The 25,568-nt window shown below is 38.3% G+C and overlaps 1 protein-coding gene across 3 annotated transcripts; it reads left to right on the top strand.

Moving 5' to 3' along the window:
• SECISBP2 (SECIS binding protein 2) lies at window positions 1-24,667 on the top strand. Of its 3 annotated transcripts, none has more exons than XM_027742644.2 (18): window positions 1-55; window positions 1,111-1,256; window positions 3,149-3,341; window positions 5,319-5,445; window positions 5,824-5,978; window positions 7,141-7,219; window positions 8,985-9,109; window positions 9,658-9,816; window positions 12,556-12,657; window positions 13,515-13,634; window positions 14,809-14,941; window positions 17,408-17,577; window positions 18,353-18,491; window positions 18,951-19,080; window positions 20,745-20,965; window positions 21,685-21,839; window positions 22,309-22,510; window positions 23,170-24,667. In XM_027742644.2, the coding sequence occupies exons 1-18, from the start codon at window positions 14-16 to the stop codon at window positions 23,277-23,279; spliced, it is 2,508 nt and encodes an 835-aa protein (XP_027598445.1). In that variant the 5' UTR covers window positions 1-13; the 3' UTR covers window positions 23,280-24,667. The 3 variants fall into 3 exon arrangements, with proteins under 3 accessions (XP_027598445.1, XP_027598446.1, XP_027598444.1); XM_027742645.2 differs by having other exon boundaries at window positions 5,316-5,445; window positions 9,661-9,816; XM_027742643.2 differs by having other exon boundaries at window positions 5,316-5,445.
• The last annotated feature ends 901 nt before the right edge of the window (window positions 24,668-25,568 follow it).

Genomic DNA, 25,568 nt, shown 5'->3' with positions numbered 1-25,568 from the left:
GCCGGGCCCCGCCATGTCGGCCGAGAGGCGGCCGCGCTCGGGCCGCGGCGGCGAGGTAAGGGCGGCGGCGGCGCCCGCAGTCCCCTGCTCCCCCCTCCGGCTCTTCCCGGCGCCCGGCTGCCTCTCCCTGCCCCGGGGTCTGCCCTGCCGGCCGCCTGTGCGCCGCCCCGGGCAGGGTGCTTCCCGCGGCTCCTCGGAGCAGCCTTTGGTTCAGAACAGGGAGAAGAGTCCTGGAGGGGCAGAACCGGGGGGAGGGGTCGCTTAGGTTGGAGCACAGCGAGTCGCTTCCCACCGCTTGGCATGGGGAACCCCAGGCGTAACTTCCAGTGAGTTTAAGTGTGGAAAGCTCTTCTTATTCGGGCTGGGGAGTGCTGCAAGGGCAGGTAGCCATCCCAGTCGCTCTAAAGATGGGTGCCCGGGCTCTAACCGGTGACAGCGGCGTTGTGCACACCGGTCAGGCTCGGAGGTCTTAGACATCAGCCTGCGGTCACAGCTGCGTCCTGCGTGTTTTGATGACACGGCAGTCAGTACCTCGAGTCTCATGTCATTGTCCTTCCACATATACATACCTAGTTTAGCTCGATGGTAATTCAGAACAAATGGAAGACTTGCCTTAATAAATCCGTGTTGTGCCAGAAACAGGAAGGCTGTGTAATAAAGCGTTCATTTTAGGCAGACTGCCTTTAAAATACAGATGTGCATTAAGACGTGATTGTTACATCCAGAGTTTGATTAGCAGTAATGCGAGTATATTTATGAATTTTAGCTTATACTGTTCAAATATGAAGTAAGAATTTGCATATTTGCATTTACTGCATCTTATCTTAAGCAAGCTTCTGTCCTTTATGTAACTGACCTGTGTGAGTGTTTCATGATAAGTGAAGGTATTAAATAACTTTTCAGAGTGGTCCCATTTTTCTTTACAATTCCTTGGGGTTTTTTTCACCCTCTTCCTCCATTTCTTTTTGGTGAGTTTATTGTTTTGCATGTTTTGTTAGAAGAGAGCAAACTAACACTTTCCAATGACACTTAAGGTCACAAGGCTGAGTATTTTTCACTTATAACATTAATCTCCAATTGCATGTAGCCAAAACCCGTTTTGTTTCTCAGGGCATCAAGTTGTCAGCAGAGGTCAAACCATTTGTTCCAAAACATGCGGCGGTAACTGTGGCATGGTCAGAACCCTCAGAAGCATGTGTCTTTCCTAAGTACTTAACTACATGCTACCCATTTGTTCAGGAACCATCTTTGGATAAGTATGTATATTTTCTGAATCTTATTTCTTGGGGGATTTTAACCTTCTGGTTTTGGACTTTGAATACTCATCGGAAGTCAGGGCTCCGATACGTTAATAGTCTAACTGTAGAAGTTCTTCTGCATTGTCTTCATGATTTAGGTTTTTACATCAGTGTTCTTTGGGCATGTGTCTGGTATCTCGCTCCCACAGGCCTGTATGGTTACAGGGCATTAAGGAGGATGTGGTGGTCTCCAGTGATTGATGTGGCTTGTTTGTGCTTTGGAAGGAGCTGAATCCAGTCCTTGGGTGAAAGAAGGGTTGCATTATGACCGAGCTGGGCTAGATATAGTTGTATAAAAGCAAGAGGAGGAGTCTTCAAGAAGGCTTCTTGTGCTGTAAAGCGTTTAATATATGGGGCCTTACCTGGATCTCCTCTCCACGACCTATACATCCCCAGAAAAGCAGTTTTAGTAAGAGTGCTATGGGTTTCTAAAAGTCTTGGGGTTTTTTGTTTGGTTTGGTGTTTTGGTTTTGGTTTTGGTTTGTTTTTTTTTTCAAGTAGGGCCTGAGAAAAGACATAGACTTAAAAAAGTATTTTTAAATCCAGAGCAAACCGGAAAAAAGGCTACATAGTAGGGTGGGAAATAATTGAGTCTTGTAAGAATCTGATGGTGTTACAGGGTTCCCTCATTGCTTCTCAGGACCCCAAGCATTGGATTAATTATCCAATTACTACAAAGTTATTGGTGTATCCTTACAAGTACAGCCTTATTAAACACGGTCATTGTAGGCCTTCATTTTATCCTACAGGAAATGTCAGTATTTTCAACCTGTTTTCATTTGTAATATAGATATAATGTTGAGGTGAGTTATGGCCTGATGTATGCATTAGGGGAAAACCACAGCATTAGCATTAAATCAATTCATATTAAAAAAAACAGCAAAAAACCAGCAGCAATATTCTGATGAATGTTTTGCCTTGTTGGAGCTGGGACATATATTTTTGAGTCTTATTTAACGTTTATTCTCTGTATAAACTGATTATAAGCATTGTTTTGACTACAGTCTATCAGAATTGCAACAGTCAGTATTAAATGTGTTATCTGAAGTCTTCTGTTTTGATGGGAAAGTTTCTCTGTTTGTCATTATCTACCCAGAATTCCAAGGCTGGCCACTTCATAGTGAACAGCTTTAAAAACTAAATGCAGCTTTCTTAAGCTTGGAAATTTCCATTCTCCCTAACCAAATCTGGACTCAGTATATATCTTCTGGACTAAGTGTGGATGGAAAGTGAAAAGGAGCTTTTGAGCATACATTTGAAGGGAAGAGGCATGCCCCAGATGTTGTGTTTTCGTAAATTGTTATGGTTAAATGCAGGTCGGTTAATTATTATCTTACAAGTCTACGTCATATTTCAAGCGTGTTTTGTACTCCATAAAGTGGTATACTCCTACTTTGTTATTATGGCATTTTAAGATAGGTTTTAACGTTTGTATTTTTGCAGTCAACTGTGTGACTCATGTCCTGTCGTTACACTGTGCTTTTGGTTTGTTTCACAAGAAAAAGCCTACTGAAAATAAATATGAAGAATGTTGGTACCCTGAAACAGACATGAGAACTATAACCTCAAAGCAGACTAGCTTTGAAACTTGGAAATTGATAACTTCTGTACTTTAAGATATTTACTCAACTGCGTGTTTTCACAAAACAAAATTTATTATTTTTAAAGAGATGTGTAGCAGTGAGTAAACGCTTAAGTGAAATAACATGGAATCATTTTCTTTTGAAATAGAGCTTTCTTGTTAAACAAATTCGTTAGCCAAGGAATGATGTGTTTGTCTAGGCAACAAGTAGATGCTGAAAACTTGCACCAGATTGACTTTAATTTCTTTCTCAATGTCCATCACACAGTGGTCTGGGAGATCCTGCCTTCCGTGAATATTCCAGCTGCTCTTACCCACCTGATGTTGTGGCAAATGCGTATCCAGTAGCTGGCTCACAATATCATTCTAACAACTCAACACACTATAATGGTTCAGGACTAGTCAGTGAATCTTCTGAGCAAACATATCCAATCAGACAAGAAAGTAAGAGTCTTTCAAAGGTGAGCAAATACGTGTTTTTTGAAAATGAGTATCCTTGTTTTAAATCAACTTTATGAATGTTTGGTTCCTGTTTTTTAAAGTGAATTGTCACTCTTGTAGTGATCCTGAATGGCATTTAAAGTGGATAGTAGTGTAATGTGCCCACATTCAAAAGTTCATGGAATTCTGCACTTCAAATTAATACAGTTTCTCATGCAGCGTTTCTGGAACATGAGAGAAATTTAATACTTTTGTTTTTGTTTTTTTCTCAGCAAGCAGCATCTAGGGGAAAAAAGAAGGCCATTCATATGGGAACTGTGCTTTCCACTGTTCACTATTTGGGCTTGGGAGAAGAGGGGAAGGGCTTTTTTTGAGTCTAGTGGCAGCTTCCGTGAACCTGAGTTAAGAGAGACCTGGTGTCTGTAATCAGCTGTGTGACTGCTAAGTGATGAGACCTCATGTTGTTGAAGGATTTCTAGGACTTATTACAGGTAGAAGACAATCCAAAAGAGAGTAGGAACTTGTGTTGCTGTGGAAGTGGAAGAAAGATTAATGTTAGAAGAATACTCTTTCAGTGAAAAGTAAAACAGATGTTCAGTAGACATCTGCTATTTTTTGTGTGTGCCCGTTTGGGGATAAATTTCCTGAAACTTGGAGAACATTTTCCAACAAAAAATAGACAAACTCCTCAAAATATAAAGGGTTGTAATGTATTATCAACCCATTTCCCTCTGTGGTTAGACATTGTGTCTCTTAGATTTTTAGGGTTGCTGTTGTTTCCATCAGTAATATGTTGTTTCATGTAACCTGTTCTCCAGTCACATCCTTCTGGTTTACCTTACTCCCCAGGCAGAGACCCGATAACTTCACTGTGGTCAAGCCTGTGTAGAAAAGTTGTAAGATCAGGTCCTACTAGACATAAGATACAAAATCTAGAATTGTTAGTGTTCTTGCTGAGAGGAAAATTAGACACTGAAGCTGTGTGGGGAGATGATGAGCTCAGCATTAGCACTCAGTATTAGGGGATGTAACATGAAGAAACTTCATTAAGCTTCTGGGAGGAGTTCTGTGATCTTATAGTGGCTTGGGCTAAGCTGTGTGCTGTTTGACAGTCTTTGTCATTGTTCCCTGTCATTTATTTTTTTGTGAACTTAAGAGAAATGATTGATCTTTGCAGCTTTGCATTAATTTGGTCACGTCTCCCAGCGCTTTAACAATTTAGCTTTGGAGACCAAGAAATGCCTTGTCCTCCCACTCAAAAATATAATTTTGCTGCCAGACCTACTTTGAATGTAGTCCAACATCCTGTAATCAGAAGGTTAAACCACTTGTCTGGATTGGTGTAGCATAGTTTACATAGATGTGTGTATTCCTTGCTTGCTGTACTGATTCCTACACCCAGCTCTGCCAAACTGTGCTTCTTGGAAGAATCACAAGGCTTTCATGACTGTACAGTATAGGTGAAGGTGTGTCCTTTGCAGGGATCATATAGATCTGTCTTTCCTAACTACTTTGTCTGCTCTGAGATTTTTGGATGTTGTGGCATCAGTCTCATGAAGTTTTGCCTGTAATATGTAATTTAGTCAAAAGATCGGCATGCTCTTAAGATTTTAGCCCTGTTCTAGAAGAAACTCAGTTTTAGAAAATCAGATTGGCTGATTTAATACCAAACAATTTTATATTATTGGAAATGCTCTGATTATTGGGGTCTTAAAAGTGCAGTTGTGTAGAAGCATATGGAGTTACCCATCTTGCATGAGCTATAATAAGTGCTAAAAATGGCACAGTTAACAAGGTAGATGAAATTGAATAACACGTCTCTAACTGGCTGTTCCTATTTTTGTTGGTTATTTGTGGTAATGGTATACTAACTATGTTGTATTAATTTGGTGGTCAGGCTCTAGATGGAGAAGTGGTTAACTGTAACTCAAGGCAGACTTGCTAACTTTACAAAGTTCAAGTAAAACCATCTAAATATGTCACAATACTTGCAGCAGAGGAGATCAAAAGAAAGTGAGAAAAAATTGGACAAGAAAAGGCATGATGGAAGTGAGTCTTCAGTCAGAATTATGAACAGGACTTCATTCCCAACTCCTGCATGCAGCAGAGATTCCATGAAGCCAGGTACAAACGTGTTTTTTGGTTATAAGTTCATGAGATAGATGTAAAATGATTGTCTGTGCTCTAGCCTACAGTTTGAGATCATGTCTCTAAACCTAGAATAGTTACAGAAAAAGGTACCTTTCCTGTGTGACTGTTTTTGAGAAGGGTGACTTAGATCTTTTGCTGATTGAACAAATTACCATAAACTGATTCAAAAAATTTCCAGAACAAGCATCTGAATTTACAGTTGCTTGTTGAGTCAGTGTTGTGTATACATTGGTTATAATTGCTAGTTTTTTTATTTAATATGAGCTGTGTGTAGCAATAGTGTACTACAAAACGTACCTAGAAATGATTGCAAGCAAGTTTAATTACTTAGACTTTACATGCTTTATTCAGACAGGTTCAATAAAACTACAAACAAGAAGTCAACTCAAACTCCAAAACCAGAGTCTCTTCCTGTACCCACATTTGAAGCTAGCATTCTGGATTTCCACATGTCACAGAGTTTGGGAAGCAGTGAAACACTGAATGTACAGCACAAAAGTGCACCAGTAAGTTCAGTGGGAAGTAACACTACATGCCTTAGTCAACCTCAGGTGTCTCTTTTGCTGAATACAAAGGATAGCCAATGCTTTCATGTTGCAGAACTCACAAAAATAAAACTTGTCTGAAGTGCAAGCATTTCTGAATGCAGGCATTTTGTGTTCAGTATGATAGTTTAAGAGCTAGTTAAGTACCTTGCAAGCAAGGAGTTTCAGAGCTAGAGGTTGTAAGGTTCTTTTTGTAGATGGTGATGTCAGTGCTTGCTCTCTCTCACCCTTTCTTACTGTTCTTTCTTTGTCTGTGCTGCCAGTAGATAGAGGAAAGCCAGGTACCCTTAGAGTGTAGATTGGTGCTGCTGTAGTCTAGACTTCTAGATTGCCTGTACAGACCACATATGTTCCTGAATATATATTTCTTAGGAACTTATTGTTTTCTCTTTCACCTGGAAATAATAGGTAAGCAGTCACTTACTTACCCAGTGAGTAACAGATTTAAGAAAAAAACAAAGCAAATCTGCATTGCTGTGCTTAATTACTTTGTGCTAAAGGATAAAAATAAGAAACTGAATTCCAGAAGGAGAAAAAACATTGTTGAGATGTAAGGATTTAACTTTGTTCCTCTTGATTTCCTTGATTCCTTGTTTGTTAGTAAATAAAATACTGCTGTTTTCAACAGTATGTCATACATATTGAATCAGAGTTTTCATCAGTGATAAACAATTAATAATTTTGAAGGATCCAAAAGGAATAATATTTCCAGTGCCTCTGAGTAGAAAACTGCCTGTGATGGAAAAAAGACCTTTCTGATATCACTTGAGTTTCCTTTTTCATTACTTATTTAAGTGTGATGATGGACTTTTTTTCAAGTATGCTAAAAACATTAAAATATTTTATTGTTTGTTGTTAGATCATGTTTGAGTGCTTTTGCCAAATGTAAGAAGGCATCTCTTCACACCAGTGAAGAGACACCTGCTTATATTTTGTAATGCTGTAGGGTTGAAATGATGGTTCCACTAAGAAAATCAACAAAAGGCTACAAAATTTCCTACACCTTTGTCTGTGGATGGATTGAGGATTTTTTAATTTATGGTGGGGGTTTTTTTGTGTTTAGCTCTGTTTAGGTTAGTGGTTTTAATCCTGCTTTAATGATACCTAACTACTTGTTTTACAGGAAGCAGAAAGCAAAGCTTCATCAAAAACTTTAGATGAAACAGGAACCAATTTAATTCCCTCTTCATTTGATGGTAGAGGTAAGTGCTCCAAATGCGAAATTATTTGCCTGTATTTTTTACTGCTTGCATCTCATCAGTTTGGAAAACGAAAGTGTTCTGAGAAGCTGTGGATGTTTAAAGTAAAAAAAAAAAAAAAAAAAAAAAAAAAAGAATTAAAGAGCAAGTTTATTACAACAGGAAAAAAAAGGCCAAACAAATTAAGCTGTATCACTTTCTTTCAAATGAGATGACCACTTACTGCTCATTGCTTCTCATAGGTTTCATCAGCTGGGATTATAGAATTGTGGAATCATTTAGCCAGTACCCCCAGGCCCTTTTCCCCCAGGCAGCTTTCCAGGCACTCTGCCCCCAGCAGAATTGTGTGAAGAAGGTTCTGTTCATCAAGACTCTGTCTTGGAGGCATCAGTTGCATTAAGTATTGAATTGTCTTAAGTGTCTCACTGGATTTCTGTGTATACAAAGACATGTGCTGGTCTGGACAGTTTAGTCCTTATCTTCCTATTGGCTTCACGAAGGATTCAGAAAGGACAGGTTAATCTACTGGCATGTCTTTAAGGGCCCTCTAAAGATAAACGTATTTCAGAAGCTTTAAAGTCATGTGATAATGTTTTTTTTGTCACATACTATTCTCGATTCCTGAGAATTGTCCTGTCGCTGAGAATAAAGTAGCAGTTTCTGGTGGGTTGACCTTGGCAGGCAGGCAGACTCCCACCCAGCTGCTCTCTGACTCTCTGTCCTCAACAGGATGGGAGGAGAAGGTAAGATAAAAAAGCTTGTGGACCAAGATAAGGGCAGAGAGGTTGCTTGCCAGACACTCACCACAAGCAAAGCAGACACTCAACTTGGTAAAGATTAATTTATTACCAGTTAAAAATGGGGTCAGACGGTGAGAAGCAAAAACAAAACTAAAAACACTTTTCCCCCACCCTTTCTTCTTCCTAACACGAAGTGACACGGGGACACAGGGCCCACTCTCTGCCATTTTTTCCTCTGTGGGGCCACAGCTGCCTCTCTATGGTCTGCACCACGGGCTGCAGGGACATCTCTGCTTCAGCACCTGAGGCACCTCCTCCCCCTCCTGCTGCGCTGACCTTGCTGTTGGCAGGGTTGCTGCTCTTGCAGTTTTTCTTATCTTATTCTCCCTCCCAACACCTGCACAGTGTTTTTTACTCTTCCTTAAACATGTTCTCACACAGGCACCACCAGCATGGCTGATGGGCTCTGCTGGGGCTGGCAGTGGGCCTGTTTTGGAGCTGTCTGGGGCTAGCAGTGTCCATTCCCTCACAGAAGCTCCCTGCAGCCTCCCCCTGCTACCAAAACTTGCCATCTAAACTCATTGTGCTAGTTAATTGCTCAGTGGAAGTTTTTCTTCAGAAAAGTTCAGATTGTGTTCTGTATTTGTTGTATGTTAGGAATATTTACAGAATTGATTATGTCTGAGTTCTTTCAGAACATTGATATCTCTGAGTCGATAGTGGGTTACATTCTTGTACACTGAAACACATGAAGTATAGTGTAGTTAGTATGATAGATGTCCAGATATTATTTAATTGTGATTCTGTGTATGGCATTTGAAAGTATATGGATTAGTTGCAATTCAGGAAAGCTGTCTGAAGAAATAACGTGTGAGTGTCTTGTTTCAGTCTTTCCTCAGGAGGAATATGGCTCTGCTGTACTTGCTAGGCCTTGATTAATGCATTAATGGTCCTTTTTGTTTCGAATATTTGAGAAATATTTTTGAGACGTCTTTGTGTATCATTTTTTTTCCCTGAAACACCTGCAGATGGCTCTGCTCAGCCACGTGTGTCTTGGGCTGGGGTACTTTCACAGCCCTCAAAGAAAATTATTCCATCACCAGCATCTGAAGGTCTTTCCAGAGGCAAAGGGAAGGAAGATAGTGAACCAAAGGTACTTGAGAATTCTCTGCTCTCAGCTGATTTCTGTAACTGTGATTGGGTCTCTTTACTGGCTTTTTTTTTTCCCCTAGGTTCTGTGCATTGTCCATTTCTAATGTAGCTTTTAAGAGATAGTATAAAGGCATTTCGTTCTTATTAGAATTTTTCTTGTAGTGGAAAAGAATCACAAAATGTCAAAAACACAGTGCTACTGAACAAGAACTTTCAACTTGTAGACTGGATTTTTTTCAATTTCCTGACCCTCAGGTTGAGACACGAAACATGGAATTCTTGCCTTATTTGGCTGGATATTTCCTAATGAAATCTCAGTAGTCCCCGTGTGTTCTGACAACAATGCAATGTGCTTTAAATGAGGAATTCTTACAGTAGGTCCGAATTTCTAAGAGATCTTGAATTTTTCTTTGTCCACTTAATGTCCTAGCCTGGATTGATTAAAATACCCTTTTGTTCTGTAAGTGTAGTCACTTGCATTTATTTTGGTAGGTGATACTGAAAGAAAAATTAATTTCTAAAGGTCGTACCTCATGACTGTTTTTTCAGCAGTCAGAAACAAAAAACGATGCTAGTGAAACTGAGCCTGAAGAAGTTTCAGAAAAGAAGAAAAAAAAGAAGAAAAAGAAGAAAAAAACAAAGTCATCCACTGATGTAGAGAGACCTCAGAGTGAATCTACTACAATACAGGAACCACCGAAGATTGAGGTACAGTGAAGAGGTTTTTATTACTGTTCTTTTAAGTGTGTGAGTATATTAGAAGACGAGATGATGACACAGTTTTGCACAAATTGAAGTTCAAAACCCTTTTGTAGGGGATATTGGTACAGGTTTATTTCAGCTGTGATGTTTGTCAGAGGTTACTGGTAGGAAACAGTTGTACTTTTTCAATTGCCACATACTCAGTGAGCACAGAGGAGTGCAGAGGAGGCTTAGCAAATTTGGAGTGATGCGTAACAGATAACAAAAGTCAAATTTCTTAAATTAAAAATATTCTGAAGCAACTGTTGCACAGGGGATGGGGAACATACTGAGTACTACAGTGTACCAGAGCTTTAAAAAATGCGGTTCCAGTATTACAATTGTGAGTCTCTCACATCAGGAAGCAATTTCTGTGTAACACAGCTGACACCGTTTACATTTCTGGCTGCTAATTCCAGTTTCTTTCCAAATTCATGTATCTGTAATATGCATATTAGTATTTTGATACTTTTGTGTATCAGTATTGCAAAAGCATTAGACTCTCCCACATTAGGGAATTGTTGTATGGTCTGTGGTTTAACAGTGCTTCATTGAAGGCCTAATATTGTACAGCATGAAATAACAGCATAAAGAAACCTTCCTGGCTGGCTTCTGTTCTGTATGTTTTAACTTGGCACATGAAACAGAACTGCCCAGTTCCATTGTGTGGTTCCTTGTCCTGGAATGGCACAAGAAATGACTGTTAACAGACCTCTTTGTTACAGAATTAGGATGAAAAGCGAAGACCAGCAGGGTCTTTCTTATTTTTGCTCTATGCTGCCACACCGTGCCTGACCTGTGAATGGCAGAAGTCCTGGTAAATAGTAAAAGGGTAATGGGACTATTAAAGACAAAACTGGAAAAAATGGCATAGAATCATGGAACAGGACACACACATTGCACTGAAATCTGTGTTTTGGCAGTGGGGGAGTTTTCAGGCCCTCCTGGTTTGCTGGGAATGCTTGTTTCCTCATCAGCTTGAAAAACAGGTGGGATGCTTGAATGATGGTCTTGAACTAATAAAACAGAAAAGGATCATACACATGGAGCTTCTGAGCACCCAGGATGTCTGAGAAGGTTCTGCTGTGTGCAGCAACTCACCAGAGCAGTATGTTGGATTGCTTACTAGTTTATACAAGTCAGTCATTTATAGACACTGGTAATGAGCATAAATGGATACACTTGGGGAAGGGTAATCCTGTTTTTCCACACATGGTGATAGGCCCCGAGCTATATACTTTCCTTGAAGAATAAAATGTTGAAGCTGCTGTTGATAATCAGGGTAGTACTAGTAGTAGTGGTCAAACATGCAAACAGTGCTGGGAATCATTAGGAAATAAAAAGGAAAATGGATTATGACAGTACAGAATTTCAGGGCATGTCTGATATGAATACAGTGTGGATTTTTCTTATGTTCCTCTTACTCCTTAAAAAAAATACACATTTGAAGTAAAAAGATAGACAGAGGGCTCCAAAAAGAATCAAAGGTATGAAGCAGTTTCTATGGGAGGAAAGACTGAATAAAACAGGACTTTTCAGTATGTTAACTACATGGCTAACTGGGAATCTGACACTGACAAGAAAATAAAAAGGAAATTATTTGACCTTTCTCCTAATTTTGTTTAATGTCCTCTCATTCTTACAGGTGATGAGTTAAGAGCAAATACAGGGAGGTGTAACATCTTACCAAGTGCTAGATTTTAATTATTCATTTTGCTACAGGGTGTTGCAAATGCCAGAAATTGATTTGCATTTAAGAAGCAATTGGACAGAGTGAAGTAAAATTTTATTCTAGTGGGGGCTGTTTAAATCTGAAGGTACTATATGTGGTTGCAGATGTCCCTAAGCTGGAAGAGTGCGTTTGTGAAATATTTTTCTTGCAGTTCCCTTTTGGCTTACTTCCAAGCTTCTTTAAAACCATTTCATTGGTTGAGGTGTATCAGTCCTTGTGCTAAAGCTTCCTAGTTTGTGGTGTTTAAATGAAGCCTTTCAGGCAGAAAAGGTGTTGGTGTGTTCAGTAGTATTGTATCACAGCTAAAAAGGCCTTTCAGAAAGTGGGAGGAGGAACAATTGAATGAAAACCAAACTGGTGGGTCAGGATCATTGTGACTGAGACAGTGGGTATAAAGTGCCCAGTGTAGAGCAAGCTCCAGCCTGTCTGCACTTGGTTAATCCAAATTCTGCATGATGTATCCTCTACTAATAAAACTTACTCTTCTGTGTAAGCCACCATAATCATTTGAGTGATTTATATATTTATTTCCATGCTCTAGTACTCTTTTACATACTGCCCTTTTTGTTCTTCACCACTCACGTTTAAGGGAGACTTGCACAGCTGGAGACTGTACTGGAAGAAGAGGGAAGTTGTTTGCCAGGCTGTTAAATAATTTGAAGAACACTCATTTAGGAGTCATTTACCTCTAATTATTTGTATCAGCTGATGGCAATAACAAGCTGCTGTTGGGAGCATTTCTCTTAAAAGCTCTTTCAGCCCTGAATTAGCTGCTGCATAGAAAACATAACCACTGTAGTACTCATCATACTTGGTGGCACTACAACTTGGCTTCTGAATTTTTGTAGCATGAAACAAATTATGATGAATGTTTGATAAGCAAGGAGAAAATCATTTGAATGTAGAAAAATCAGTTTTGAAAATGTGGACTTGATAGTTATCTTACAAAATCATCTTTTGATTGATTTGTTTAGGATGTTGAGGAGTTTCCTGATCTGACAGCTGCTTCTGATAGGAGAAACAGAGTAGGATCTCAGAAGTCATCCTTTACTCCTGCACTCAGAAAGCAGTCTGAAGTAAGTAATCTTGCACCATTATGCAAATCAAACATCAATTATGAATCCAAGATGGTTTTTTTGGGGTTTTCTTTAGTGAAATGAGTGAAATAAATCCCAAGAATTTGGAAATTCATTCAATAGGGGAATGAATCCTAAACATAAACGACAAGGATTGAAATTATGACTTTTCTTGCCAAGCAAATAACATAAATAATAAAGGTGAAATTCCAGGTTTTTGTTTCTTTGAAATTACTTTTGCTGCTAAAAATTTTTGTCCTTGGCTTTGCTTCCCTGTGATTATTAGTGGTTTTAAAAAAAACCCAAACCACATTGTTTGCTTTGTGTGAGGCAGTAAATTGCATTGACAGGGATGAGTGAGTAGCAGAAGGCACAGTAATTGCTCAGAAAAGATTTGTTATAAAAAAAAGTGCTATACAGACGTGTACCTCAGATGAAAGCAACCCCTTAGCTTTGTAGACATAAGTGGGATATAACCTCTCAAAGCTTACTGTAGAGATGTGATCATTAGGCCATTCATGCTTCTGTAACAAATACTTGAAGATGTAGCTGCCTTGCTAGATTTTTCTTCCAAATCTGGGGAGGGGGGAGATAAAAATACAAGTGTGATTAAGTAGTGTGGTGGCTGATAAATGATCACATTTCTAGAAGGCCATGTAGGGCGTTCTCTTTTCCATGCTGAAAGTTGTACTGCTCAGCTTGGTGTCCTCCACAGACTGGCTGAGGGTGCCCTCAGTCCCACTGCCTGTGTTCCTTTTGAGTTTAATATCATCATCACCCGTTTCCATGTGTCTTTAAACGTGTTTTTAAATGTTTTCTCTTCCTCCCTGTCACACTTTTGTCTCTAAATTTCAAAGATCCATATCCCTGAAGAGCCCTCTGATACTCAGTCTCCCTCACTGGATGAAACTCCCAAGGTGGACGGACTGACAGGGAAGCAAGCTTCATCTTCGGTATTAGAAAGAAAGAAAATGCAGGTAAATGAATTCATGTTTGGAAAGAAGTTTACAACTCAAAATGACAAAGGAAATTAACCTCCTTAAATATAAGAATAAGACTAAGAGCAAGCTCATCTGGGATTGTATTCGTACTTTGAGATGAGTGACGAGGTTTTCTTGATCCAGAGCAGTTAGTGGTAGTAATTGTTAATGCCCAGTTTGTGATCCAGAGTTTAGGGAAAAATACAAACTTTTCATTGATGTCTATGAGTTTTCCGGATATCAGGAATTTTTCTTTCACCTGTCTTACTTGATTGTGCCATAAATTCCAGTCCAAACTGATTGTCTTAAGGAGCTGGGAACCTATTAAAAGAGGTTCTGACAGAGTAAGACAAGGAGGCAAGGAGATCCCATTATCTCGGGGCAAGGAGGAGAAATGGGGAGTAACAGTGAGGCCAGTAAGTAGTTCCATATTGGTGAGTAGGTTCTGGCACAGCTCTGATGCAAGGTGAGATCCCAGATTAAGACTTAGAAGGTCACATTCCATAACCTTGTTGTAACAGGAACTATAATGAATTGATCTTCCAGGGTAAGACTTCTGAAAGTGCAATATCTGATAGTCTCTTCCTTAGCATATTTTGCTGTGATAGTTTACTCTTTCGTAGTCTTTGCTAGACTGTTCATTTGTATTAACCTTTGTATATTCTGAATCATTAAATATGAAACACAGCTTTTGCCTTCTCTTCAAAGCAGACAGATCAGTGCTTATTAGGAGGTGGTGCAAAGATAATGACCTCTCTCTTTAATAAGACATTGAAGATAATGATTTATTTATGTTGCAATCACATACCCTGGAAGACTCAGAGCAGTTTTTCTGTACTGTTAACAAAACTCTAAATTCTGATAAGCCTTTTATCTTTTTCAGAGATAGATGGCAGTCTGACCAAAGTGGGAGCCTGACATAAAACACCTTTTTATTGAAGACTTTATACTTTTATGCTTTGTTGCAGTACCTGTTCAGAAGTTACTTGAACTGTTTCTGACTTTTTATATTTTTGACATTGAAGTTGATGTGTATTTAAAGATCATTGAATCAAGTTAAAAATCAAAAGCATTGTGGATAAAGATGTTAGCATGTATATATACCATACAAAATAACAGTCTTTGCATTCTGAAATGGAGAGCATTACTAATTGATACTGAACTCGTTTAGGAAACATCCAGGAGCAGTGGTAAGAAGAGTCAAGTTCCTGTGCAATTGGATTTGGGTGGCATGCTGGCAGTCTTGGAGCAGAAGCAGCAAACAGAGAAGTTGAAACAGTCTTCTAAACCTGTGGTGTTTTCAGGTATTTGTTACTGTGAAATTTCTTTCCACTCTAGTTGGTTTTTAAGTATTCAGACATTAAATGTAGTCAGATTTCTGATCTGTAGTAATCTCTCAATATCCAGGCAGGAGCAGAGTTAACCAGATACAAGAGAAAATGAAGATTCTTAAAAAAAAAAAAAAATAAAAAAAGCATGGCAATCTGAATTGTTTAGAGGAAGACTTGTGAAAAGAAGAATTTTCAGGATAGTGGCTTATAAAAGAATACCTTGTATAAATATGAGACATGTTTGAAATGTTGCTTTGACAGAAATACCAATATTCTTGGAGGGTTTTGCTCTGCCTGTGTGTTACTGTTCTGATCTGAACCTGCAGGAAGGGGCTACACAGTAACAAAGGCTTTCTTAATCTCTGATCCTAGAAATCCTAGAGCTGTAACTTGAGTGAAAAAGCTCCTTTGCAAGCACAGGGAGTGTTATTTGGGAGTCAGGCAGCCCAAGTATGTTCTGACATACCTGATAACTGTGAAATAATTTATGCTAACAAAATGCCAGGTTTTGGTAATGGAGAGAATCTTTCAGTCCTTCTGGATGCATAACCAGAAACAAATAGCCCAGTCTTTTTTCATTATAGGTCCAAATCTAATCTTGGCGATGCTGGTATAGTATATTTCTCAAAAGGAACCATGATTTTTGCTAGAATTTGATGATGATGAAATTTCTCTCCTTTTTGCAGCAAAGCGTTCTTTTAGAAATTATTTCAGGAAAAAACTAATCACTGGAGACTTCATCTTGCAATACTTATTTAAAAGCTCATTTAAAAACCATCACATTAAGAAGCTCAAAATATCAAGCATTGATGAGATTTTCCTTCACTAAGTGAAAGAACTCGTAATATGCTTCTTAAATACTTTTTTTTTTTTTGCAGTTGATCTTGGTTGTTTTTTTTTTTGTCCATTTGAGTAACTCAGACTCAGTGCTGCAGAGCTGCTAATAACCAGGGTTTTTCAATAAAGTTATACACTGTTTGGATTGATGGTGGAGCACAAAGGTATGGGTTGAAATACCTGTTTTCAATCTGTTGCAGAAGAGAAATTGATGTGTCATGTTTGTATCCTGGAAGTATAAGGCAGATGTTACTTTAGCTTTATACCTCTTTATATGTTCAGTGCACCCATTAAATTGGTGGGTACCAAAATACAACTTTAATTTGTGGAGTGGCATTGTGTGAACTCTGTAATAGAAGAGGACAGTGAACAAGAAAGGCAAGGAGTGTGACCACAGTTGTTTTTTCTTAATTCCACTTACTGCTTCATGTGATAAATAATATCTGTGAAAGCCATCAAATTCAGGAGCATGAGAACTGTGAACTTGAAATGATAATGTACTCAGTGAAGGAAATATCATGTATCTGCAGGATGTATGCTTATGTATTTCCTCAAATCCAGCTTCAATTATTGTGGTCACCTATGCTGCACAGCATTCTTGGCAGTGTTGTCATCTGCCTTTGATACACAGAGCCAAAAAAGAAAAGTTGCAGTGTAGCAGTTCTGTGAACTAAACTGCTCATGGTAGTACTGCATGTGGTGTTGGAGGATCAGCATATAAATACTGTGGAATGAAGATGACTTAAGACAAGTTGCCAGAATCTTTGGTTGTTTTTTAGGGCAGAGAGAGTTGCCTGAGTCACAAAGGTGTCTCATTCCACTGACACTTACGTCATCCTCTTCATTGACTTGCTAATGTAAACTGGTTTATATTGCAGGAAACTGAAGTTTGACAGAGTACTCTCACAGGATGCAGTAATTCCTACTGATAGTGAGGGAGAGTAGTTTTTAGGGTGTGAGACTGTGGTTTGGAAGATCCAAGTTTAGTCATTTAAAGCTTCTGTGCTTTAAGCCCTCTGAAAAAATAAAAGTAAAGTAGACATATTTTGGGAGCTGTGTGGCTTAAGCAAAAGAGACATAGCTGTAGCTTTACATTACTCTTTACCCACATGCAAATGAACTTCATCCAACTTCAACATAAGGTGTAACAAAAGCTATGTGTAAGTGCTCAAGATTACTCACAGCAAGTAAGTCCAAAATCTGTAATACTGCTACCCAGTATTTATCTTAACACAGCACAGAATCTGTGGAGGAGGAAGTGCCATTACTATGAAACATGGAAATTCCTAAAGGTTTACCAAACTAGCATGGCATGATGTTGAAGGTAGCCTGGACTGCAGTGTTTTGTCAAGTTCTGCTTTTGAGAGTTCAGGGACTGAGCCTGTGATTCCAGGGATATAATAAAAGCAAAGGACACATCAATCTTCTGGGAGGAGCATCTTTTTAAAGTTTCATGACACTGGATTCCCTGTAAATATTCTTAATAGCAACACAACACAAATTTAAAATGTGTATGCCAGTCCTAAACTTGAAATTGGATTCTAGTTTAGGTATTTGTTACAGTTGTCTGATGCAGGCTTTTTTTTTTTTTTTTAATCTCAGTTGGTGGTGCCATACCATTGCTTTCAAAGGAACCTTCCACGGCCACGAAAAGTCACCGGTTGAACCAAGGAAAGATGCCTCATAACCCTCTGGATTCCAGTGCTCCCTTGGTAAAGAAAGGGAAACAGAGGGAAGTACCTAAAGCAAAGAGACCAACACCTCTTAAAAAGGTCTGCATATTTTTTACCTTAATTAATTTACCTTTTACCTTAATTAAGTTCGGTATTACTTTAAGAGTCTGTTAAGCCCTCTCGCATGGAGATCTGCATCTCAGTGTCCATTTATCTGAATTCAATTTTAGCTTTGCTTGGTTTCAGAAAGGGGAGGGGCTTGGGGGAGAAGAGGGTGGTCTTGCTAATGGCATATACAAACTCCCCAAAAATACACTTTCTCACTTAAATCAACTGGTAGCTGAAGAGTGCCACTACAAAAGTGTCCACCCATCATTGGTACAGAGGGACATTCAAAGAAATATTAACTTGTTTTGGCAAATATATACTTATTTTCGGGACTGGGGAGAATGGATCAAACAGAGGCAGTGTTTGATGTTTCTGTGCTCTTCCAAGCCAGAACTTCAGCTGATTCTGCAGCAACTAGGTTTAGGTCCATCTGGTGATTTCTCTTGTATCTTCTCTCTTTGCCCATTCATGTTGCTTCCTGTCTGTACAGTGGATTTTTTTTAACTTTAGTTCTGCCCTTATAGTTTATCCCTAGTAAATATTTTCTCCACCCTTATGCTGGTAATCAAGGTAGAAGTCCTTTTCTGTGTAAATTTAGGAAATATCTTCCCTTCTTTTTGTGTGCAAATAGAGAAAATAAAGTTGTAAACCTTAAATGCCAGTGCTGAACCTCTTTACTAATGGTCTGTATGTAAATATGTGGTAAGAGTAATGCTTTGTTATCTCTGTGACTTTGAATTGATTTGGTTTTGATACATACTTCTAGATCATTCTGAAAGAAAGAGAACAAAGAAAGCAACAGCACCTGTTAGAACAGAAAGCAGCACCAAAAGATGAAGATAATGTTTGTCAGTCTGCAGAAAATATTACTGAAAACGAGACACTTCTACAGGATAGTCAAGCAGGTATCTTTCAAGAGAAGCTGTAATACAGTACATAGCTGAAAATTTGAGAGTGAGCACATTTAGTACTTTTGAAAATTCATACCAAATACTACCAAATGAAAGCTGTAACCTCAGAATTTTCTAAGATTCATCTCAGACTTATCTTGACTTCAAACTGGGTCAAAGCTCATAGTCAGTGTAGTTGGGTAACAGGGATTCTGATTACAGTTTCACACTTCTCCACTTGTTGGCTTTATGATATTTTGGATAAGAGTTCCCACATGCCTCTGGCAATTAATGAAGTTTGAAATGAGGAAAAAAACGCTATTGAAATAAAAGAAATGTTTGACCCTTTTCCCTACTATCACAGACTGTTGTAATACTGAAATTGTGACTCCTCCATATATATTTGACAGATTAATGTCTTCATAATGCTTTTTAGTCTGTCTTTTCATTGAAATATCTTCATTTACTTGATAGCTCTTCCTGTAATGCAAGTTGCTGACGGGTTTCTGGAGAACACAGAGACCAAGGAATCTAAAGAAGGTTCTATAACTTCAAAGCAGCTAACCACCAGTCTTCCAAAAATCCACAGTAGGAATTTTAGAGAGTAAGTATGGGTTGTGTTGATGTCTGATTTTGCACAGTACCACCAATATGGCATTTTTGAAACAAGGTAGTTCAGTTGGGTTCTCTGCAACACTAACTGGAGTTTAGACTGAAGGCTCTAAATTATTTTCCTTCAGTTTTTCTGTAAGCTGACACACAAAGAAATGATATGCAAAGAAAAGCATTGTAATTTTCACTTGAAAATGTATGTTCCTTGAAAGAACAAAAATACTAGAAAATCGTTACAGGCTAAGGAAGAAAAAGAAGCTTCTGTTAGGGTGTAAGTACTTTACTTTAAATAATGGAGTAACAGCTTAAGTAGTAAGGTGCACTACTTTATTTCTTAAATACTATTTTTAGTGAGTAGTGCTGTTTCATACTGCCAGATCAAATGGCAAAAATGTAAAGAATGTGACTAACCAGACAACATATTCATGTTGTGGCTAGGCAGAGAAATAAAAGGAATATTTATGAGTTATTATGTATAAACACTTCTAGTTTTGTGTGACATGCCGTGTATACATGTTTCTTTGTAAAAGAAGGAACAGTGATTACTATATGTGAAGAGGTCAGAGATCCAGTCATGACAGCTTAAAACAGTTACTTGAGGAAATCAGCTTTTTAACTTTTAGTTCTCCTCTCACAAAGGCACCACTGCATCCAACAGTAGTGGTTAATAGTGATGCAACCATTCTTCCTGGGTTAGCTCTAATTTAACTTTTAATTGCCATAACAGTTACTTAATTTGTGTCTATGCAACAATGTTTTACTAAGAGCACTGTTTGGGTTGAATATGTACAGCACAACTCAGTCTTAGCTGTTACAGGATGTAGAGCATTCAGTTTAGATTATTTTCTGTCTTTAGATTAAATTTTTAGTGGTTTTAGTAGATCTGTCTTCAAGACTTACTGAAATCAATGGGAAATAGTAAATAAAAACTCTTGTAACTTACAATTATTTCAGAATTTTTTTTTTAATCTCTAAGATCCAGGATAGATGTCGTGATCTCTTCTCATAATCTTATGTGAATTTGCCACTGTCCATCTTTCAGGTGGCTGTGCAGTTGATACATCTTTAGTTTTTCTCTTTGATACTCTTCTTCACTGAAAAATTCTTTGTGTAAAACATGGGGTGTGGGGAAATATACAGTTTTTATGTTTTTGTTACGAACAACACAAAGCTGTAGAGTGATAAGTGAAGTTGGGTGACAGACAGGAATGTAGGGAGGAGGAATTTGATCTGGTTTTCCACGTTTGTTACATGTAGCAGAAATAAGTTAGAATTTTATACCCTGGTTGCAACAAAATAAATGCCCTCAGAAAAACGCTTCAGTAGAAAAAGACTTGCACACCTCTATCTATTGGTATAAAAATATATGCAGTTTATTGTACATGTGTGTATTTTTAGTATGGTTTGATAAGGGGAGCCAGATAACACAAGTAAGAAAACTTCCTCTTAAGTTCTCAGACACTGAAAAGAATCTTAAGTAGATTTTTGTTTTCATGTATATAGTAAGTGTGTTTGGAGTGGAAATGGAAAAAAAAAAGCAAAGACATAGAATAGAAGTTACAATTTATATTTTACATATTTAACATATTACATATTTATATGTTACATGTGTTATAATTTTGGGGGATTTAACATTTGATTGATCCTTTCTTCCAGTTACTGCAGCCAGGTGCTTAGTAAAGAAGTTGACAGTTGTGTGACAGACCTTTTAAAAGAACTGGTTCGTTTCCAAGATCGTTTGTATCAGAAAGACCCAGTAAAGGCCAAGATAAAACGCAGGCTTGTTATGGGTCTCAGAGAAGTTCTGAAACATCTGAAGCTGAAGAAGCTGAAGTGTGTCATCATCTCTCCTAACTGTGAAAAGATTCAGTCAAAGGGTAAATAAGTTCTTAAAAAAAAAAAAATATATATATATATGTTAAATAAAAGAAATGTAAAAGAGCAGACTTGGTGTACTGGCAGTTGTTATTGCAGGGATTTATTTGAGTAGCCTTATAAAGTTGCCTGCCTTGTTCAGGTTGTTTGCTGCTGTGCAGCTGAAATGTGAGCTGAGTAAAGAGTGGCTGGGATGGGAGAAGTTATCTGAGGCTAAGGCCTCTCTGGTTCCTGTTTGGCAGTGCTGCTGCACAAAAGATTGCACTGGCATGGCTGAGAAGATCCAAAGGTTGCTCTGCCACCATGAGGCATCCTACTGTATCAGTCTCTTGTAGGCCACAGGGTGACAACAAATTGTCAGTGATAGTTCGCTTAAAAGTTGTTGTAATTATTGGGATTAATTTAATTGTTGTAGTTGTTATCATTTAAATAACTACTTAGCAGCTGGGTCTTTTTTTTTATGCTAGATTAGACTGTACTACATATATAGCAAAATATGGAATGGTAGCAGTCTAAGGATAGTGCTAACTAAGAATTAAGGGAAAAAAAAAAGGAAGTTCTCCTCTAAAAATGGGGATCCAACGCTGCTATTGAGATTCCTGCATTTTTTCCTGTAAAGTGTAATTTCAGAACGGACCCCGCAACCTTGGGATATTTTGTGCCACGTTTTAACAGTACGGCTCTTTAGTTCCAGTCAGCTTGACTGTGTTGTCTGCTGCAGGTGGGCTGGATGAGACTCTGCACAACATTATCGACTGTGCCTGTGAGCAGAACATCCCCTTTGTTTTTGCCCTGAACCGCAAGGCCCTGGGCCGCTGCGTGAACAAAGCAGTGCCTGTGAGCGTGGTGGGGATTTTCAGCTACGATGGGGCTCAGGTAAGCAGAAATGGGGCAGTTCATGTTTTTGTTGAGCTTTATTTTTTTTATTTATTTTTTTTTTTTACACCTGGGAGATGAAAATGGTCTGATTTTTTTTAAGGTTTTGTTCGTTTTCTTTTGGTTTTGCACGTTCTTCGTCACTGGTCATATACAAAAAGAAACTGGTTTCAGAAGTACAGCCAGTTGGCAGTGTTTTAAAAAAATATATACTTTTGCCATCTCTTTCCAACATCCTCCTAATCTCTCTCTCAAGTTGTTTTTTTTTGGTTTTTTTTCCAAGGGAACTGGTGTTTTTATAAATGCTTATAAATGATGTGTTTTTCATGTCTTTGTACGTACTTAGCTGCTCAGCTTTTATGTATGAACATACAATGTTCTGAATAAGGAATATTCACTACAGATTTTCAAGGAGATGTTAACGCTTACTGTATGATTTGAACTCTGCTAATATTTTATATTGCTGTAGGACCATTTTCACAGAATGGTACAGCTGACAACAGAGGCCAGGAAGGCCTACAAAGATATGATAGCAGCTTTAGAAGCAGCAGCTAAAGGAGGACTACGAGAAACCCAGCCCAGCATCTTAACACCTGAACCTGAAAAAAATGGCTTATCAGAAACTGGTAACCCAACTTCCAAGGACTCTGATGAGGATGTACCAAATTACAGTGAGTATTTACTGATTTGGTTTTTTGTTCCATTTTCATTCGTGGTGCTCTTCAATCCTGCAGTTTTCAAAGGACACCTGACAATAGTCGTTATTAAGCCGGGGCAGGGGGGAGATTCTTTTCTATTATTTTCCCCATGATTTTATAAATCTGAGGTCAGCTCTTGCTGAGGAAGTGCTAAGAAAAAATACCTCTTTGAAATCCACTGATGGCAGGCAGTACTCACTGCTTTGTTCAAGGAGGTTTAACAGAGCTCTTTATTATATTTCTGTTTGTTAAAAAATCCTCTTGGAATTCCTTCTAGAAGTGCATACTCTCTAACTATGGTTGTAGTGAACATGTTTGAGATGCACCTTCCTGTCCACAAGCGTTCACTTCTAGAAACACTTTCCTAAGGTTGGAACCACCTTCAGAGTGGATCCCACCACTGCTAAACTGTTCTTTCATGCATCTCCTGATGTTGCATGGTGTAAATGCCAACATGCCTGGGTGTCATTTTTTCTCAGCACTTATTTTGAAGAGGGAGTAGAGAATCAACTTTGACTTTTCATTTTAAGTTTTTCCTCAAACATTATTAACATTATATGGTAATTTGGTTTTTTTGTTTGTTTTCTTGTCTGTTTGGTTTTCTGCTTGTTTTGTTTTCCAATATTCCCTAGTTAAAGTCTGGAAGAGAAAACTTGAAGAAGAATACAACCCATATGCACTGGAGTTGGAAAAGAGTGCAGCTGCTGACATGGCGATAGTGAATTTGGAAGAGCATCAGTAAATCCATTCTGTTGGGCTTTTATTTTTTTTTCTGTTAGATCCCTAGGAAAAAGGTAGCAAAATAATATAACTTTAAGAACTATCTGAATTTAGCCAAGTAAACTGTTCTGAATCCCATTAAGCAGAATATACACTGGAGCACGTGAGGCACTGGTTAATGTTTTTTATGTTCTGTGTGTTTGGCTGATTACTATAGCAGATGCAACAGCAAATTCTTGTAGCCCCAAACCACTTGAAATGGCTTGGCATACTTTAATGGACTAGCATTTTTTCTTTTCTTTTTTTTTTTTTTGTGGTGATACAGTATACCAAAAGAATCTGATGGAAAAATAACTCTCTTTGGGAAGAGATTCCTTGAGCCAGAAGGTTGGGGCTTGAGGGGAGTTATCCGTAATTTTTAACTCTTGTTTAAAGAACTTCAGCTGTTACTTGATTGTGGGTTTCTTCTTAGTTTTTTTCTTCTAATTAAATAAGCCTGCTCAGATGGACAGGCTGGTGTCAATGTCACTTCCTTCAAGTCAGCAAGAAATTAATTTGGGGCAGGCAGCTTGAGTGAAACTAATTAAGGAAGGGCATGATGACAAAGTTCCCAGTTAGCTCTTCTGTGTGCTGTCTTGTTCCTTTGGGCTCACACATCAGGTGTAAAGGAGAGAGCACAGACTACAAAGGTCTGAAATTACTGAAGTAAATATGCTCTGTTTAGACATTTTATAAATTTGATGTTTCTGTTGCTGCTGAGACTAGTTTATCATAGATCCTGCTTTTAAGTTAGAGCATACTGAAGGACAGCAAATGTGCCAGCCTGCTATCCTGTCTGTACCTTCTCCTTCCTGAGACTCCTCATTCCTTCAATTTGGGGTTGTGCTGGTATATATATATATATATATGTATAATGTTAAGAGTTTTTCAACAATCTCAGTTTGTATCTAAATAGGGGAAATTTTATCTTATAAGAAATAAAGTTTGTATACTAGAAGAAATAAAATTTCAAAAACAAAATGTGCTTACAGTAGTGATGGAGCATCTTAGTGGGAGTGGCCTGTATAAATACTGTTGTGTGCAAGTTGTAGACGTAAGAGGACAAGCCTAAAGGAAGTAACTGGAGGGATGGACATGTAACTTCTGTCAGCTCTTCTGGAAGGTGACACAGATGCCATGTGTGCTGCTGCCAGCATCTCTGAAGTGTGTCTGTAAGTGCTTCACCACACTGAACATTTGTAGTGCAATACTCTGGAAAGTAGCTGCCTTGTGATGTTAGAAGTGATATAAAAACTTTAAATAATTTTGAAACGCAAACAATTTTGCAGAATGTAAATTGTATAAAATCTGTTACAATATATTGATTCTATAAAGAATGGTTGTCACTTAAGTAAACTCTTCTGGTGGGAATTTAATGATGCTTGAACTGTCAGTTTTGAGGAAGAACATCGACAAGGGGAGGCAGCCTTCTGCTGAAATGCTCAGTTGGTCACTGGTTATGATGATGATCTTTTTGTATTAGTTTCTTCTAAGCTTAAATGGAAATTAGGGGTGGAAGGTCCCAGTGACAAAAGCTGGTTTGGGCCAGCATGTATCCTTGATCCAGAGGTAAGCTGTGATTCATGCATTTATACTTGTGCCACTTTGATATACACCTACAACTGTGAAACTGCTAAACCTGGTCATTGCATGGAATGGGGACCAGTTGGAGAAAGAAATTGTTTTTTTGACGATGTTTTCTTCTTTGTCTTACTGCAGAAGAACATAAAAAGTCGCTTTGGAAATACTACAGCTTGTTCAAAATCTGAGGGAGTTACTTCCTGTTCTCAGAGAGTAGCAAAAAAATTCACTATAAGGTGTCACAGCTGTGTTCACTAATCCTGTTACACAGATTTATTTTTTTTTCCACAAAATTGAGCTAAGCAAAAAATCCAGAAATTTTTTTACTACTTGGCAGTAATTTGCTGCTGTAACAAAGCAAAGCTTAGCTATGTCGTCTCTAATTCTGACCTCAGTCTTACAAAGCTTTACCTTCCCACTCAGCACCACAGAACTAAACTTGCCTGCTCCAAATCTATTGAACAAATGGAGGAGAGGCAATTCAAGGAAAAGTGTATTTATAGTTGTCCCGGGAACACAAAATGGGGAAAAAATTATCTCTGAACATTAGTGTCAGATTAATTTATCAGCATTCATTTATGACTGCCACTGTGAAAAATAGAGAAAATGATTAAGAAAAACAGGGAATACACAAGAATCTTCACCTAGCATGTGAAAAAAAAAAAAGAAAAAGGGTCATTCAAGTCTTAGT

The sequence above is a fragment of the Pipra filicauda genome, unplaced genomic scaffold, assembly GCF_003945595.2.
Source record: "Pipra filicauda isolate LSUMZ 115617 unplaced genomic scaffold, ASM394559v2 scaffold107_size2268652_pilon, whole genome shotgun sequence".
Classification (NCBI taxonomy): Eukaryota; Metazoa; Chordata; class Aves; order Passeriformes; family Pipridae; genus Pipra; species Pipra filicauda.
This window is presented reverse-complemented; position numbering and strand designations above follow the sequence as displayed.